Here is a 19,557-nt window from a genome sequence, read left to right on the forward strand (position 1 = left end):
ACACGACAAAAATAATAAATAAATAAAATTGCAACGTAATGACAAACCCATTATGTTTTTTTAAATTAAATAGTCGATTGTCATAAATGAAGATTCAATCGCTCAATCAAATCAAAAAAGAACATACCTACCATACCATAGTTCTCTAGGGCCTGGTCTTAGCCTTGGACCGGTCTTGGCATTATTCTGCCTTTCAATAACCACCCTATACAAACGACTATAGTATATTACACACGTGCGCACTTTGTATAATCGGCGTTCGGTGTACATGAATGGCTCTATAGTTCTCATTATTTTCATAAGGGAATTGGTCAACTGAGTATGCTTACGATTTTGAATAAAAATAGTAAGTATTTTTTTTAAATGGCAATTGTTTACATATTAAAAAAAATATATTAATTATTGTTTATACTCTTTGAATACTAGATCAAATAATTATTATTTACGTCAATAAATTAAAAAGAGAAAATAAAGATTCCTAAAGCAGGAAAATAATCAAATTACTTGTACGATATTAGTATCTAATTACTAAATTCTAATTATAGTTATTTTATCGACGCCACACTGTCTATTCCGTTGACAGATAACCAATATCAAAACAAATATATTGCGATTCACAACTAACATTGTCTAATAGTTTTACAAATGTTTTTTTGTTTGAATTGATAAGTAATACTATCTTAGGTAATATTATTAATGTAAAACTGACTTTATTTGTCACGTCTTAAGTACTTCAACCGATCATAATACAGTGTCGCAATTTTTAGAAGTAAAGGAATACACAAAGAGTTTTAAACGTCCCGTAACAAGCGGGCGATGCCCGAGGCGGAAGCTACTAATATACATATATTGTATTACGTAATTCAGATTTTCAAAGTTTAATCTAATCTAAACTTGAAAATAATATAAAGGATTGGAAACCCAGTCGGAAAAAATACTAGCTTGCTGTAACATGTTCCTATAGATATTTTATTGTTATTTTTTACATGTATGTTTATATAGCAGCTGAATAGCTGTTAATATTTTCGTAATACCAGTCACACTTCATCCATTCATTATTTTAGTCGAAGTGAAAATCGATTTGAATTGTCTGAACGGACTTTGAAGCAAATTGAAAACAACAAAAATCGATTCATAAAAAATTGCCGATATAAGTAAAATAATTGTACCTCTAAATATAGAATATTATTTTTTACTGTATAGATTAGATTCCTTTGGGAGCTCCTTGTCAATTGGGTGAAAAATATCACCCCTGAGGCTGGTAAACTAAGGACTCGCCACTTGGTTCTCTTAATAGCAGGCAAAGTTTTGAAGACGGGATTTACCTTATTTAAAAAATATATACGTTTATTCTATTTCAAATGTTATTCATTTTTATTGATTTTGTTGGGCAAAAAATAAAATGTTGGTGAAGTAAAATCGAACCGTGTGACGACTTCACACGGTTCGGTTCGGTACTGCAAAACACGCTGCCGGAATTACAAAATTAAAAGGTCAATTTCTAATTAAGAAAAAAAAACGGGAGGTGTCATGGGACATCCGGTTTGAAAGAAGCTACTTTCGCTATTTATTTTGAATTCAATAAGAGGCACAGTAAAATAAATTAACAACGTTTGAAAGTAATTTAATAAAAATTAATAAATGAAAGTAAGCTAATAACATTGTAATTTATATTATAAAAATAACACATTAAAAGTGTCGTGGCGGTTGAAGTGTTACATTTTTTTCGTCCCAGCTCTCCTTCTGAACTTCGCTCCAAAAATATTTCAATATATTCTGTCAATTATTTTATAAATATAAGGTACTTTGGTACAAAAAACTGTAGGTAGGTATATTTTATTTCGTTCTATTCTTAAAAACAAAACTTGCATGAAATGTATAAGTTTTGTTTTTAATTATTGTTATAACGATAATACGTAAAAGCAATCTCATACCTAATATATGTTACAAATGAAGAGTTTTCTATGTATTCTGTATTAAACGACACATTTTATATTTAAAGACGGCAAACCGGTCGGTCATAGAAGCTCAGGTGGAAAAGGATGTGAAGGAAATCGGTTTGTAGGAGTGGAGGGAGAAAGCGAAAGACGGATCCAGCTGGAGAAATGTATTCGACCAGGCAAAGGTCCCACCCGCGGCTGTTATGCCTTGTGATGATGATGAATGTTTTGAATCATTTATTGATCTTTTACTTTTCCCGGGTGGAAAGGCTCTAGTATTACGTAGAGGTTTTAATAACAAGATAAAAACGCTTGCTGTGTACAAAGGCATGCTAAAACTCTCAACCATTCAGTATGTCAAATTTATATCATATATATTGGTAACATTCGCATACATCTTTGATATGTCATTTAAATACATTTTTATTTTATGTGACGTAATTTTATGTAGTCCTGAACGGCCATCCCGTTATAATCGTTAAAAAGAACTTAATTTGTCTTATCGTTCTAAAATGTTCCATAGAAGTTGTTAATGAGGATCGAAACGTGTTTTTATTAAAGACAGCAGACAGACATAATCAATATTATGTATACAAATATTATAGGTATAACAAAAATGATATTGACTTTTTAGTCGTAGTTTCATGAATAACTTATTGTTTGTGTTATAATGGTATTGTTACAGAAAATTAAACAATAATGGCGCTATGTAACGAATTCAGTTTGCACCAATCAGAGGTCCTGGCAATAACACAGGATGCAATGTTACTTGCACATGAACATCAACCGCCACCACCACCTCGCCCGCTGTCGCGCGAAAGTGAAAATTTGCTAGGCACTTTCTCCCCACCCGGCCCGTCGCGCGTCGGCCGCATCGCCCCGCCCCTCGCTGCACCCCCGCGCCCCCTCGCGCGCCGCAAGGTCAGCCCCGCGTGCAGGCGGGTGGCGCGGCGGCGGCGCGGCGACGCGCTGCGCTCTTGAAATTTCGCTTTCGTTCACTCGCGGTTATTAGTCGGCCGCGCGCGCTCCGGCAAGCATGTGTCTCGCGTGACGCGTTTTAGTACTTCGCCGCGGCACGTTCGATTTCGTTGGCGAGTCGGTCGTGATCAGACATGGCTCCGCGACGGCAAGGCGCGACCGGCGAACGTGAAGCCGAAGACATTCACGGGTGCTGCGTTCCCGGTGAATGCCTCCGCCCCCGGGAACCCGTACGCATCGAGGACGCTATCCGCGTGCTATGCAACAACGACACGTGTGCCGTCGGTCGGTACATGCACAGAGAATGCTTCGAGCAATGGGAGGGCGGGGTGCTCGCTTATCTAAAGTCCTGCGGCCGCGCAAGATCGTGGTCTGAAAGGCAAAGACATCAGAATTTATGGACGAAGAAGGGCTATGACTTGGCTTTCAAGGCGTGTGGCTGTCGTTGCGGTCGTGGTCACCTAAAGAAAGACTTAGATTGGACACCACCAGGAGCCGCTGTAAGAGCTGACGATGAAAAAAAGAAGCGGAGGCGAGCGAGATCTGGTCGGACGCCGGCGGCTGTAGATGCCCGCAGCAGGGCTTTCAGTTTATCAAGTTCTGGGTCCTGTTCTCCACCATCTGCACCTTCAGAGCCATCAGCTAGCCCAACACATGCTGCACCTCACTCAATGACCCCGGCGAAGAGGAATTCTAAACCTGAAATAGTTTCCGATAGAATCAGGTAACTAATAATATTTTAATCGTTTTAATATCAAATCTGCTCATAGTTTATCTATAATACGATCTTTATTTTTAACAAATGTTAATCTTTAAGTTGGTGTTAAGCAAACATTATCCGTCTTGTCAACATTACAGTGCCTATGAATAATTGAAAAGGCAGGTAAGTGTACACGATAGCATTATTACGAGAGTGTGTTATTAGAAGTCAAAACATGTCTACCGGTCACACTAAGTTGTAACCACAACATATGTATGTATAAAATAATAATCACGACTTGTTTCCTAGGATTAAGAGTGTGGCGCCGTGCGGGTTAAATCGCAAACTATATTAATATAAAACTTCGCCCACGCATATTTTGTATGTCTACTAACTACAAGCTACGCCTACGGTGTTTTGAATGTGGTCGCTTGCTGGTTGTTTATATTTAATCCTCTAAGAGCTCCGTATAATTGGCGCAAAACTGGTTGTGGGCTCGCAGGCTAGTGTCGGTCAAAAACCGGACCCCTTTTACTGTATAGGTACATTGAATTAAGAATCAACGTTTAATATTTATACAACTGAAGTATTTTAGAAAACTAATCCTAATCAAGTGAGTAGAAAGTACTATTGGCTAATTGCATAATATCACTATTTCCAAAATTTATAGCGAATAATGTTTTAAATTCAAAGTTTATATTAAATAGGTAAAGTATACGAATGATTTAAATTTTAAATCATGTATGTACATGGACGCGTTACACCTGGTTTTCGTTTAATTGTCATTTGCAACATCGGCTTATGAATTTATAAACATACATGTTATTCATTACGGTAATAATATTTTATTACAATCGCGATATCAAGTTGATTTAGTCGGAAATGACGCTCCCTAACTCACCTGTCTTTGTTTACAAAATTATAACGTTCGTTGGAATTTGCTAAACAGGTATTATTATAATTATTATGAAAATATATTCAAGTAGGTATTTGAATTAATAATCTCTATATATAAAATAAAAGATATAAATCACTTTTAGAAAAAACATATTTTCTTTTAAGCGTTAGAATTTTGTAAACAAAAATCTATTACAATATTGTATAGTGTTTTTAATAATAACAATATTAATATACATAATACCTAAAGTATAATATTATAACGATAAGTGATAACTCGGCTGTTTTGAGTGAATTATTTCAATTCATAACATTTAGTACAGCTATATTATAACAGTAAAATAAAATAAATTTATCATTTTTAAACTGAATGTAAAAATAACATTTAAAAAGGTGCATAGTATGCAAATCAAAATGTCACATCGCCCAAAAAGGCGCGTGACCTTTTAACGTGTATTTTCAATAACTGCAATTCTATAAATTAACAATTGTAATAAAATATATTGTGTTCAAAACAATGAGTTTTTGCACAACAGTTGGCTTTAGTATTCCACTCGGAAAGCGCATCCGAAATTGTCGGAGCCCTAAAAATGCAATTTCGCCGGTCCCATACATTAACTCCGCTTCGTTGCGCAGCTGGTTTCCGCTTCCCGTAGATACTACATTGTTACTGTCAAAAATGCATTTTCCCGAAATTGCCACAGCTGCCCTCCGTTCAATTTGTTGCGGTTTCTTCGCTAAAACTCATTACAATTCCGATTACCTTATCGAATTGTTTTAAGTTCAAATGTTATCGGTTTGTGCATTGTTATTGTGTAACGTAACTACACTTATTGTTTTCTATAGTTAAATTATAACTTATTTATATCCACTTAATAAAAGTAAATAATAATATCGCTGAATTTTGCATATTTAACTATTTTTTAATATTGTTATTGTAATAAATATTACATATTTATATTGATATTAAATTTAAATAAAAAAATGTAAAAGAAAAAGTCGTTAAATAAGTTTATTTACTGTAGCAATTTATGTAAATGCGTAGTGAATTAAAAATAACATGTTATCAATACATTTTATAAATACACGAACAAGTATTATAATTCCATTAATTTATTATAATTATCAAACCGTTTTTATTATTTATCACAATTTACGTGCTTAATTTGTTGATCAAGTATTCGGTTATTATTTAAAATCTTCCTTAAGTTTTATATTATCTATGCTTTTGACGTGTCCAAATCATTTATACCAAAATCCACACTAAATTATCTACAATAGAGTACTTGTATAATGAATAAATAATATATCTATTTAAACGTGACTCAACTTGTAATTTCACTGTTAAGTTTAATCGTACACCAGTCTGTTGATCAAATTCTCCTTAAAATCGATTTCCGACGATTTTTTTTAACAAGAAGCTAATTTTAATACATTATTATGAGATATAATTACGAATTAATAATGAAAGTTTTGCCAAATAAGATTTATTTTAATGAAACTGGAAATGGAATTAATAATAATTCTTGCTTATCTTATTTTTTCCTTGTATATCGAATCATTTCATTGCAGTAATTAATATTTTTTCACGTGTTCAAACAAAACGTGACTTTATTATTAACGATATTGAACATCATTATTCTCATTCTTCCTTTAAATCGTAGGTGTTATAGCTATGTAATACTGTATAATTATGATCTTCATTGTTCCGTGGGCGAAGACTGCATGACGTCCGATTTACCGATGGCTTGTTTACTCGTTGAGTTGACCTATAAAAACGAGACGAAGCGTAACCTCGGCTAATTGAACTTAAACTCTTCGCAAATCAATCATTCTGAATTTAAAATTTTAAAGATCACAGATTATATTAGAAACAAACCGTAATATAACATCCCAGATCAATCCTATCTAGAAATGAAAGTGTTAATGACCACAGCTTATATTTTAACATACAACGATACATATTGATTTACCGAACATTAAACGAACACATTTATTAAAAAAAAATGTTTGTCAGGTTATATTTCTTAAATAGAATTTAAGTTTGTAAAACTGTTCACGCTGTTTTTTTTTAATATAGATAAATTAAACCTCCTTTGGAAATTTTAAAATTGTATTTTATGTCATGAAACTGAGACTGAACGCCTCGAAGGTATAAATAAAATTAATGCGATAGTTTGTATGCGTGTGCACGTTGTAATTCCATTAATTGATTGTACAATACCTTATAAGACGAAAACGTTTGGTTTTAATTAGTATTTCTATTAATATTTATCAATCCTCTTAATCACTTGGTGTCATACCGTTATTTTTTATTGGGGATTGTGTTTTGTGACTTTCTGGAAATAATATGTACATAATAATGAATAGTTTTAGGATATCTTTGACAAAAACGTATGAGATAAACGTAAGGTCATATTACAGTAAACATTTCAGACACTGTTAAGTGACAAAATCTTATTCTGTAAACATAATCGTTTTACAAATATTATTTGACAAAAACTCGATAGACAAATGTCGTATTTTGGAAATGTGATGAATGTCAAAGTTTATTTTATTAAATTGTTGACTCAATAATTGGTCAAAAGATATTTAATTTAATTAAATTAGAAATTGTTACAATATTATTTATAGAGCAAATAGTTTGCATAACACGAAAATATGTTTCAAAGTTATGCGAAAAGTTATTCTGTAAAATGAAAATTTGTCATTCATATTAAATGACACCGATGTTATTATTATTACTATTTTTTATAATATAATAAAATCTATTTTGTCTCATGAAAATGAAAAGGATCAAATAGTGAATTGGTTTAAATATATTCGGGAACGTTCCAAAAGCAGAGATCCTGAAAGGTATTAATGAAACAGAAACCAGCTTCTGTTTGCCCAATAAAATTTTATTTCCGAACAGGGTCCGAATTTCCATACCATCGGTTATGCCATAAAAGGTATTGTTGCCGCTGACCGCATTGGCGGTTAATTAACTTTACATTGGGAGTTATTGTAATTACCCGATATTTGAGAGACCAAATTTTGAAAAAATCACGGATGGTTAAAGAATTAATGAATAATTCTGTGAAGTGAGAACGATAGCGTAGTTTGTTCGCATATTTTTTTAAATTAAGAATTGCCCGTTTTTTTTCTTTTTATTTAGTGTAGTCATACGTTCAAACAATAATCCACGCTAATGTGAAGTTTCATGTCTAGAAAAAACCTTTTAACGTAATGATAATATGATTTAAAAATAAAAAATCAATTTCTATAATAATATGTATTAGGTACTATATCAAAATATTCTTTTTCAGTGAAACTCTGTAGTTACTCTTTTCCACCAATTGAATAACGAATTCATGTTCATTAATTTCAATTAAAATAATAAATAAAAAACAAATCGTCATATTGTTATTTAATAATCATTCCGACAAAATATTATGACACCAAATATGATATACCTAAAATACCGCTTGGCTCCTATGAAGTTAAAAGCAATTTGTATTCCATTCATGAATCATTGTGTGCCCACTGCCCGTTGGTCGTATTATTATCGATCTAATATGAATTTATAAAACCGGTTAGACGTCTAAAATATACTGTGTACACTTATATATCATCTAATGACTACAGCAGGATGTTTATAACGTTAAATAACATACTTCAATAATATCAACATCGTATTGTACGAAACATAATCACTTTATTATTAAAAGTCACAGTCGTCAGTCATAACTGTTATTTATAATCTGTAACGTTTTTTCTAACTCGTTAATAACAAAACTATGTTTTACCTAGAACGCGTTGCTAGCAAAAAATTATCACGAAGTTACGACGCCATTGCAAATAGACATCGAACGGAAGCAAACGCTTTTAATTTATGGTGGCTAAGATTGTTTTTAAAAGTAAATGTTTCAAAAATTTTTATTTCTTTGTGGTTAAACAGGTTTTTTTAAATTAACGTCCAAATAAAATAATATTTTTTAAATGTCTTTAAATTTGCAACTTTTTGGACTTGTTTATAATCTGCTATCAGTGCTATGGTTTCTTATACAGGAATATATATACATATATTCGTTTTTGATTTGCGAAATGATTGCGTTACGAAATAGTCGGATCACGTTTGTCGCGACCTTGAGACAAACAAACAACGCAAACCAAGCCAAACACTCAATAAGAAGGCAAAAGCATGGCGCTATTGGCTGAATGTGTTTTGTTTATTGATAAAAAAAAGAAATGTTTTGTGTATAAATTATGAACTTTTTTTTATTGATAAAATAAAATATAGCCAACTACTTTTATCGATTATTATTGCCTTATCTTTGGGGCAGATTTAATTTATTACTCAGATAAAAACTAAACACATTTGTCATATGTATGTAGTTCATACTCATATTACATTTTGTTTAGAGAAATGTTTGCGAAAGCGTATATCTAAAATTATAGATAAATAACCACTCTTATGTTTTAAAAGATAGGAAAAAAAAATTAGAATTATGTCACTGCCGTGACCATTTTACAATTTACAGCTGTTTTTAGAGATTTTACAAGATTATATATTTTAGAATAACCGAATGAAAAATATATATATATGTATTGATATACATATATTATATATAATATTTGTTAATTACTGATCGCTTACTCTGATACTAATTTTATTATAAAATTTGTACATCTCAACATTAAAAAAATATATCATTGGATAAAAATCTCAATTCGAAAGGCAGTTACAAAAAACAAAAAGTTATGAAAAAATTATAAAACAATTATATTCGGCTGAAGTATGCAAAGTTACTGAAAGCCCTTATTGATATTTCCTCTCAGTTCTGTATTTTTAATTATACATATGTAAATAAAATCGGTATTTATAATACATTTCGGAGAAATTGTGTCTCATCAATCATATGTAGAGAACAAAGGGTATGTGTTTTATAATGTATTTATTTATCATGAATGAAACCAGCCAGTGTTTAATTTTAATTTGCTGTAGATTGAAATTGTTAAAGTGCACATGATAAACATTCATCGTGTGAAAATATACAAATTGATTAGGCCTTTGAGGGCCATTCTTTAACAGATCGTCTGAGGCGCGACCGCTATGATACTAGACGTCAGTGGTGTGTAAATACTTTATAAAGTGTCCTGCAATGTAAATATCGGCAAATGATTTGACTTATTAAACGCAAGGAATTAACATATACCGAATTACTTAAAATTTTTAAATAATAATATCGATGGTCTTGGAATAAAACGATTTATCTCTCTCCTTCACTGTCCATTGTTTCTCATTAAAGCTGAGACGTATATAGAATAAATGTAAATAGTATTAAATTACTCGTCGTTAAGCACTACAACTTGAGTCTTAAATTCTTGCCAGACGAGGCGGCGATTTCCGTTCCCATGTCGACAGTGGTAGAGGGCGGCAAGGCTCGTTAACGTCGTTTTTAGGGCGTGATCGACGCAACGGCGCATGCTTGCATAAATTGCAACCGAACACAATATTCTCCCGATTCCTGTCTACGTGCATCTCTTTCATGGAAGCGTGCGTTTGTTCTACCGCGTCACGTAACATCGTGGTCGACCTTGTACCGAGTTTTGGACGATAATAACATAGGCAATAAGGATATGCGCCCTCGACTGAATCGAGACAATGCCACGTTACATTTGCGAGCTTAAAAAGTGCTATGTCTCGTAATTTAACTTGCAAATTATTATGATTATGCATAGCCCGGCAAAGAAGTATTTACGTACGCTTTTGTATGCATTATGTTGTATTCGTGTGGGCACGCACCGATGTGCCACAGTATAATGCGAGTACAACAAAATCATCTCTCCCTTCGTTCAGGTTCACTCAACAATAAAGAATTCATTTTTTATTAATGTAATCATTGTTGTATTCCTACATAATCCTTTTTCTAAGACCGTTGACGTTGTTATGATATTACTTTAACATTTTTTCTTTGACTACTGTACTTTTAGAAAGAAAAATTAAATGCTTGTTGTCAGCCGTTTGCGGTCAGTTGCAGTAAGTTTATTCAGGCGATGTAACGATAATTCGGAACAGTCCATGCATAATTCAGCTATTAATTCTCGAAATGACTAAGTTCTGTTGGCTAGACGTAGTTGACCAACCTTATACGACGCTATATGTCAGGATTCAATACAACTTTCAAGACTGCTAAAACGACTTTGTAACGAGTTCGAAGCAATTTAAAAGCAGTTTATACATTCTATTCTATTGGTTAAAACGTGTTCAATAATATTAAATAAATCTAGTTTATATTGGAAATTCTTATAATTGTCTCATTATATCGATATATTAATTATTTTTAATTAATTTCTCTTTTCGTATGTTTATCGAGCTAATACTATGGTTGCAGCGGAGAAAGTTCGGTTAGGTTCAGGGACGAGGTGTTGCTATTTACGTCGCGCGGCAGGCGATCGTCGATGCAATTAAATTTGTAAGCAAAGCTTTATGCTTAAGCTAAATATAAGACTATCTCGCGACGTTGCCGTGCCGTACTCTGTCAAACGGAACTTTCGTGAAACATTTCAGTTATAAACGCATTGCTCTTATGCTTCATTCTTTGACGGACATGAAATAACAATTCAGAGGCGCTTATTACATATTGCTATATGAATTCATGTATATAATCTATATTGTTATACTTGATTTTATTCATTACTCTGTGAACACACCATAGTACCTATATCCAAAATATCAGTGACAGTGTACTTTATAAAAGGCTACATTTTAACTTCAAATTTATTACATTTTGTCAGTTGTTGAGCGCAGGGAATAATCGAATGTTGAAATCTTATCCTACATAAAGTTCAGTAGTTCATTGAGCTCTAACACTTATTGTACTTATCTAAAGGTTAAATCTGCGACTTTAATAAAGGAAAACCATTGTTAACTTAAAGTAAGATCATTGCAAACAATTGTTGCTGTTGAATATTTGTTTAATCCTCTCGAGACTCATACATTGAATAAATATGTAAAGGACTACTTGTTTCATGTCTTATAACAAATTCTAGTAGTAAAGGAACATTCTGTAAATATCCCACTGCTGGGTTATGTGTTTTGCTCTGGTGGAGAAGGCTTTGAGCTTATGTTTTGTTGCCAAGGATACACATATGGTATACTTTCATCGGACACGCGTAGATTTCCCGATTGGTTTTTTTATCGCTAAGCATGAGATTAATTTCAATTAATAAAATAAATTAAATTATAATTATAATTAAATTATAGTATATTCAAATTAAGTGGTGTTTGATCGCGTTTGAACCCGCTAAACTAAGATTCACGTATTCTAATCACTGAGTCATCTCTCCAGTTTTATGTCAGATTACCTACAATAAAGTATAAATAAATCAATCATAAATGTGTTCGTTTCTTATTCAACGGAAATCGCATTATAAAACAAAAGGTATTAGATATATATCACATTATGTACTATATTATGCAGCTAAATTAAATATGCGGCTTAACAGACTTTTCTTACTGATCTCTTTAAAATTGACGTTTATTACGACGTTTATATACGTAAGGCGCTATGTAGCGATATCTCAATTACAAATGCATATACCACATGGCTCTGGTGCCTGTAAATCTTGAAATATATCTGCAGCAAGAGGCTGGGAGTGACGTTTAGATTAGATAGTTGATTTATGGTTGCGTTGACTTGTCAGTTTGATATCAAGTAAATTGTGCACTCGTGTCGAAAACAATATGTATTAATACAAAAATTTGTTGAATAAAATGAATTTTAAACACATATATCAGTACGACATATTTTTATGCAGTGGAAAATTACAAGATAGTAATTTAGTTCCAACGCAGAATGTTACGAGTGTAAAACTATACATAAATTTTACCTATATGTACAAACATTGTAGGTTTGAGATAGGTACTTGAGTTGTTATCATGGTTGAAGACTTATGTAACGTGTTATTTATAAACTATTTACGGTTCTAGTTTTCATTACATTGTCAGCCATAATTACTGCACTTCACAAGAACTAACCATCCTCAATTCGTATGCAATTCCAAGGTCTAGTATTTTCAACGCGTTTTGTTCAACGATCGGGGTCACGTTGTCATTTGCTTCCTGCGATAAATGACGTTTTGTCGTTAAAATGTTGCGTTTATTACTTATTCTTTTTTTAAATATACGATGTTACTTCTATCTTCTATAATATGATTCAATTTTATGAACTATAACAGATAAAAAATATGTTTTTTGTCAAACAATTAATTTTGTTAAATGTTTCTATAGATTTACCATATGGTTTTTGTGTATAAATGATAAATAAATAAATAAACAAATATTATAGTTAACTTTATGTATATAATTATGATTTAATTTACATCGCTTGAAAAAATGCAGGCAACGTGTAGAGAATTTCAATTATTATATTTGCATTCAAATATTCGACATAAATATTAGACATAAATAAAAACAAAAAAAAACTGCTCAATTAAATCAATCATTTCGCGATCGAACTTGTAAATAAGTAGAAATTATTATCTTTATCATTTATTTGCCATTTTATTAGTCACACACACATAAAACAGTGTTTGTTGTAACTCACAATATACGCAGTGACTGTTCGAACTAATAATAGATCCTTTATTGTCAGCGAAGACACAACTATAAAGGATAATTAAATAAATTATTGCAATTTGCAACTGTTCAATATATAACTTTGCAATGACGTTGCAAAGTTATATGTTGATTTGTTATTTACGAATTCAAATCTGGTGGGAGACCTTTGTGCAAGCCCGTCTGGGTGGTTTTTATTCACTCAATACATAAGCAACAATACTTAATGTTCTTGTGCTCTATTTTAAAGAATCACAGGGAAGTAATATTTTACTTTCTAAAGTTGGCGTATTGGCGATGCAAAGGATGGTTAATATTACCTTACCTACAGTACCAATGTTTCTGGGCAGTGGTGAAAACTTATCAGGTCGGTTATTTGCCAATCCGCTTATTAAATATAATAAATATGAAATGTTTCTAATACATTAGATTCTATGTCTATTATAGAATTTAACTAAGTCAACGTATTTATTATTAGTTATGTAAATACAACGAGTCCGTTGTACTCTAATGAGTGATTATATGAATTGAATATATTGTGTACATTCAAGCTTTGTGGTTTTATATATTTACTATTTTATTCATTATTCTTAAGTATAAAGCGTATGTTAAATTATAATGAAATGAAGACCATGAAAGTATAAACTTATTTTAACTAATTACAATTACATATAAATTAGGGTTTGACTGCGTCGTTGGTCTAGTGATCAGCTCATTGGGCTGCAGATCGCCAGTTCTTGGGTTCAAAGATCGGTAGGATCAATGTTTTTGGGTTTTTTCTGTCAAGAAATCGTCGGTAACAGTCCAGTTTAGAAGTTGACAGTATTAACATTCCCGTGCTTCAGAGAGCACATAAATTGTTCCTGCGCCTGGACACTAGGGAACTTTCGTGATCCTTGATTGCACCTGGTTTTAACACATAATTGTGCTCCGTGTTGGCCGTGGCTACGTTCAGGGTGCCGTACTTTTATATATCAGATTTAATTTAAAAAATATATATAAATAATATACTCTTGTTTAAAATTGACTTATTTATCTTGAAGAATTAAATTTAATTTTTTTAAATAGAAACTGTTAACACTTGTAATAAACAAAAGATAATAATGTATAATCAACTAATTCATTTATTTTGTGTAATAAAATACCATATTCATAAAATATTCATGCACTTAATGATCTTCAAATATATCTTCAAAATGATCTTTAGGTAATTTATGCTCATAGTATATACATTTAATATACTACTGGTTATATTATTCATACAAGTGTTTGTTATTTTTAATAATGACACTAACATTTTTCCTTATTGTTGTTATTTATTTTCGTTTTGTAAAATTATGTTCCGCAATGTATACAGAATAACGCTGACATTTTGACTATAAAAAATAGATAATTTTAGTCAATTGACTGATTTATTATACAAATTATAAATTGGTATTATGATAATAAATCTTGTTGACCATTAACGATTTGTTTTTTATCTAACGAGCGTATTTGTAATGTAATGCCAGTATATTATTAAAAAAAACATATTTATAGAGTATAAAATGAAACTGTGAATTATTGATATCATAGTTTTTTAATTATATTTGTCTTTAAAAAGAGTAAGCCAAATCTCATTCTTTAAATAGGTATTTAATAAAAGTATGAATAGAATTAAACTATATCTCTCGAAATTTATAGTGATATCATCTACATAAAAATATTATTAAATTAATAATTTATTAATCGTTAAAAGTTTTCCATTTATTCCAAAGATATGTTATAATGGAATAATTTATTATAACACAAAACGTCATTCATTAGTTTGTATTTAGATAAAACGTTTTATCCAAAAATAAGTTTCAAGTGGTTCGTTTCGATACGGACGATTGAGTTGTTTTGCTTTTTACATACAATGAGATAGGATCGAACGCCACGCCCCCGCGCAATTCAGCTAATTGCCTAATTATTTTTATTACCCGTTTGATTGAGAACGATCGTCTCGTGTCTCGACCTATTTTCAAATTTAATTTAACAAAAAATACGTAGTATTTATTTTTATATATATTTTCATTCAAATACTAATCTGTTTGATGGATGGGTATTTATTAAATTAATATTCGACGCGTATCCCAAAATTTCTCACAATAAATATCCAATGTAGACTACCGTCGCCTCTCATGTTTCAAAGAAATATTTGGACTCGAATCTTTAATGACGGAATATTGCCTTGAAATAATCCGATAGACGATTCGGTTTCTTTGTTCTTGATACGGTACACTATGGAATTCTAATGAGGGCCATATTTATGTTATTAAACCTTGAAAAGGAGGTGTATGTTGGGTAATTTAATTAATGGGTTTTTTAACCGTAATATAGAACGTTATAAAGTTAGAAACAATATAATAATTATTATAGCATTCGTCCTGCAAACGTGTTACAATTAAAATTCTAAAAATCCTTTCGATAGCGGCTATTTGATACATATGGTGCGCCAACTCACTGTACATTAAAATATATTATAACTATATAATTTTATATGTACGATGTATAAATCGAATGCCAAAAACTGTTAAAAAGAGACTTCTACATGTTACCTTTTCGGCCAGCAAAATATAATGACTAACAATAAGTTAAGTATATTTTTAAACTATTAATAACGTACCACAAAACGTAGGCGAAACACCGCTCAAATTACCATAATGGTAAAATTCGTGAGCAAAACAACCGTGCTGAGTGTTAGGTAATCGAATTTAGTGGGGCCCATTGTACTGCCGAGGCCAAGGTCTTTGTTGTTTACAAAGTACACCGTTCTATGTTGCATTATAAACATTAAACGCACATTTGTACCGGTAGAAACGCAGAAATAAAACTAATTCGAATTAAGATTTGTCTTTTTTTTTTTTTGTGATCTTGAGGCGAAGGTTTTCCTATAGTGCCGTTTATACTGAGTATAGTTCAGTAGTCGAACGAGCACCAAAGTCGTTTTACTCGTCTCGTGTTATTCGTATATATAATTTTGCCACAATGTCTGCAAATTATACAAAGTAGACATGGACATATGTTTTATGTAGGTATCTGGTGACCTTGCTCGGGAATTAATTCCATCAATTGTTTCAAAACAACTTTACAATGTGTGTGTACATTGCGAAGCGATTACGATCTTGTTATTTACAATAATTTACCTTTCGTATATACTGTGAGATATTCGTAATGGCTTATTTAAGTGAATTAATGAGTTACAAAATCGAATAACGTGATCGGTGATATCTGTAAATAATGTTAGCTTAACGATGCAATAAATCCCACGCCTTTATAATTCGTACTTTGATATTAATAGGTCCGTATTTAAAAGTTGTCAGTACTGTAAATTTCTCTTTACAAGCATTTATTGTGGGCTCGCAAGCAGCATACGATAATTCAATACGTATTGACATAGTGTCTGACGAGATCTCAAGCAGTCGTGGTATACATTTCGAGACACCTTTGTCGTAGGTATTGAAAAATCGTCTCAAAGTCACCTTTGTGATATTTTTGAAAGCCGGCGCCACACGTAATTGAAATAATATTCGTGCAAATATATCGATGCCTCGGTATGCAATATAGACAGCGAAGCAATAGAAATTATCTTTCAAAACAATCAATAGTAATCTCAGTAGGTGTATGTATTTTCTTAGGTACTTACGTATATTCTACCACATGTGCAAAATCTCTGCACTTCATTATATTTGGCCGCATGTGTAGCGCTGGTCATATACGTATATGTCTGCCACACTTTGTATTTATATGTTTCATTTAACCTTGCAATATCTTATATATTACGGTAGGTTAAGTATTATAGTACATTATGTGACTAAGTATGTATTGTTGCGTTTAGGTACTCTTTAGTTTATGGTTGGAAAATATCGACGTAAAAACATAAATGTTTTATCTTAAACATAGCATTTATTTTTTAATATTTTCTTTAATGTATCTTTTAAAAATATGTGTGCTATAAAATAGTAATTATTTAAATGATAAATTGTTGTTCATAGCTTCAATTTATTTAAGTTCAATTCCGAATTTTAAACCAGTTCTCAGCTAAATTGAGATATATTTCGAACATATTTAGTCTTGGTGTACAGTATTCTGACATTATAAAATCCTTTAATGTCCAAGCTGCTGGTCAAAAGATCTCTTCTAATCGGTCTCTTTCCATCGTTTTTCTTCTTAGGTTCTTTGGACCTTATTCCACCAAAGCACACTTTAAACTCGTTTTACTACATGAATTACCTAAAGTATCGTTTATTTTATTTGACAAAAATCTCCTACAATACCTACCTTGTTTCGAATTTTCGAAATTTTCGAATTGTTTCTGATGTGAATATAAAACATTACATAATAAGCACACACTGTATAAATTATAAACATTCTTGAATAAAACAAAATTTCAAAGAACAATGTCAGGGTCGAGCGTAAATATTTTATCGGATTTAGCTGAATTGTTATTTGAAACTTGAATCCGATCCAGAGCCGGTTGCTGTGGGTTGATCTGAATGAGAAAGTCGATACCGGTTCCCAGCACCCACTAGGTCCACTTTCATATCACAATAGACTGGCTTATCGCTAAATATAACAGACAGCTCCTGTACACTATTCAATAAATGTTTGAGATAAAATATTACATTTATGTTTTCGGTTACAAATGCTTTTTAATATACGTAAACACGAATATAGTGCCTTAATGTGTGTAATTCTGATATCGTTTATACAAACGACCGATAACTTATTTAATTATAAATTAAAACAATTGTGAATTAATTATTAAAGTAAAGTTTTTCATATGGTGATAATAGCACGTTTAAACATATCGTTTATGAATGATATAAACAATTATTCTCATTTAAAGAAATAAATATATATTAATTACTATGAACAATAATACGTAATTTAAATTTTCTCTTAAGTATGAGTTACAATTAAAAAACTTATTATTTAAATTTCAAAACACTTGAAATAATTGTCTTAATGCAATATATAAGTAAAATGCTTTGGATAAAAACAGTTTTAAGTATGACTAATGAAATAAGTGATCTATTTACCATAACCTAATCATACCTATAAAAATATATAAACAAGTTTTTATAACATTATTTTATGAATATAAATTAAATGTATTGTTTCTTGATAATTACTATTACAAATGTGCATAAACAATTATTTTACATTAGTCAAAAAACAAATGAGTTCTGTTGAACAGTCTCGTGTCTTGTCTGGCGGAAATACGGTCGACTAATATGGGTAACCTTGGGAATACAATGGCTTAGTTATTTTAATGTAATCGAAAAAAAAAACGACAGTAATGTTATGGCCCAATTACATAAGGACAACGTGACACTTAGTTTTAATGTATTATGTTGACATTTAAGACGAGGACGCGATAAGAGATCTTAGCTACGGAGGTGTAAGGTCGGGATACCTATGCATGTTAACTAATTATATGATTAATGTGATGTTCGTCGTTTATTTTGAATTAATGACCTACTTAAGGTCAGATACATCATACTATTGCTTACAGTTAGTATTTTCATTACTACAAAATGAAATGTTACAAAATTGTTACATCTATAAATAATGTTCGACTCTTAAATGTAATTCCTATTTGAAATATATACGTAATGTTAAACTTTGCACTTCGTTATATTTTCAAATGCAGCGTCACAAAATACCTTGTTTATGAGTTACGTTTTTTTTTTTAAATCAATACATAGTGAATGCAATATGGCGGTGTCGGCCTTGAATGTTGAATAAAAATAAGCATGTTTGTGTCGACTCGATTTTATCTCAAACGAGCTTGATTCTATATCTTGCGACTTTGTTTACGTAGTTTTTTTACTTATACCTATCGTTCTTTAACAATCACTTGGAAACCTTTTCATTATCCAAAAGTAATATTTAATTAGTTTATTTAAAATAAATAAGGTTTTTAAGAAGGACATTCAGATGGAACAGCACCTTGTGGTGTGCCTTAAACTGTAGCTATTATAAATTAAAATTACCATGTCGAGTTTTATTAAAAAATATATTCAGTAGTTATTTCGTAAAGCGTATGCTGTCAGATATATTTAAAAAATGACCTCTGTATCTTTAATAATGTTCACGAGCACGATGTCACGATCTTCAAAAAATGTTTTATGTACAGACAAGGCAGTTTATTGTATGTAATAATTGTACTGCTGAGACGAGCCATCGTTCATGCCATTTGTGAATATAAATTTACACATTGATTCATTAAAACGTTTTTTTTTTTTTGAAGAAATAAATGGTATTTATTAAAACGCAATATGTGTTTCATGGTCATATATTTGAGGGAGTTTATTTAGAATGCTACTTATTGCTAAAACTGGATAACGTTTTTATTATAAGTTAACATTTCCATAATAATATAAAGTTAAAGTTTGTTTGGTGAAACGCGTACC

General features: G+C 31.3%; 1 protein-coding gene across 1 annotated transcript in view; it reads left to right on the forward strand.

Moving 5' to 3' along the window:
• The first annotated feature begins 2,921 nt into the window (after positions 1-2,921).
• LOC113391666 (headcase protein) overlaps positions 2,922-19,557 on the forward strand; it is a 52,659-nt gene continuing 36,023 nt past the window's right edge. The window contains exon 1 of the mRNA XM_026627710.2: positions 2,922-3,642. Coding sequence (XP_026483495.1) covers positions 3,053-3,642 — 590 coding nt within the window. The 5' untranslated portion in view covers positions 2,922-3,052. The remainder of the gene's footprint in view (positions 3,643-19,557) is intronic.

The sequence above is a fragment of the Vanessa tameamea genome, chromosome 10 (genome assembly GCF_037043105.1).
Source record: "Vanessa tameamea isolate UH-Manoa-2023 chromosome 10, ilVanTame1 primary haplotype, whole genome shotgun sequence".
NCBI classification, from domain to species: domain Eukaryota; kingdom Metazoa; phylum Arthropoda; class Insecta; order Lepidoptera; family Nymphalidae; genus Vanessa; species Vanessa tameamea.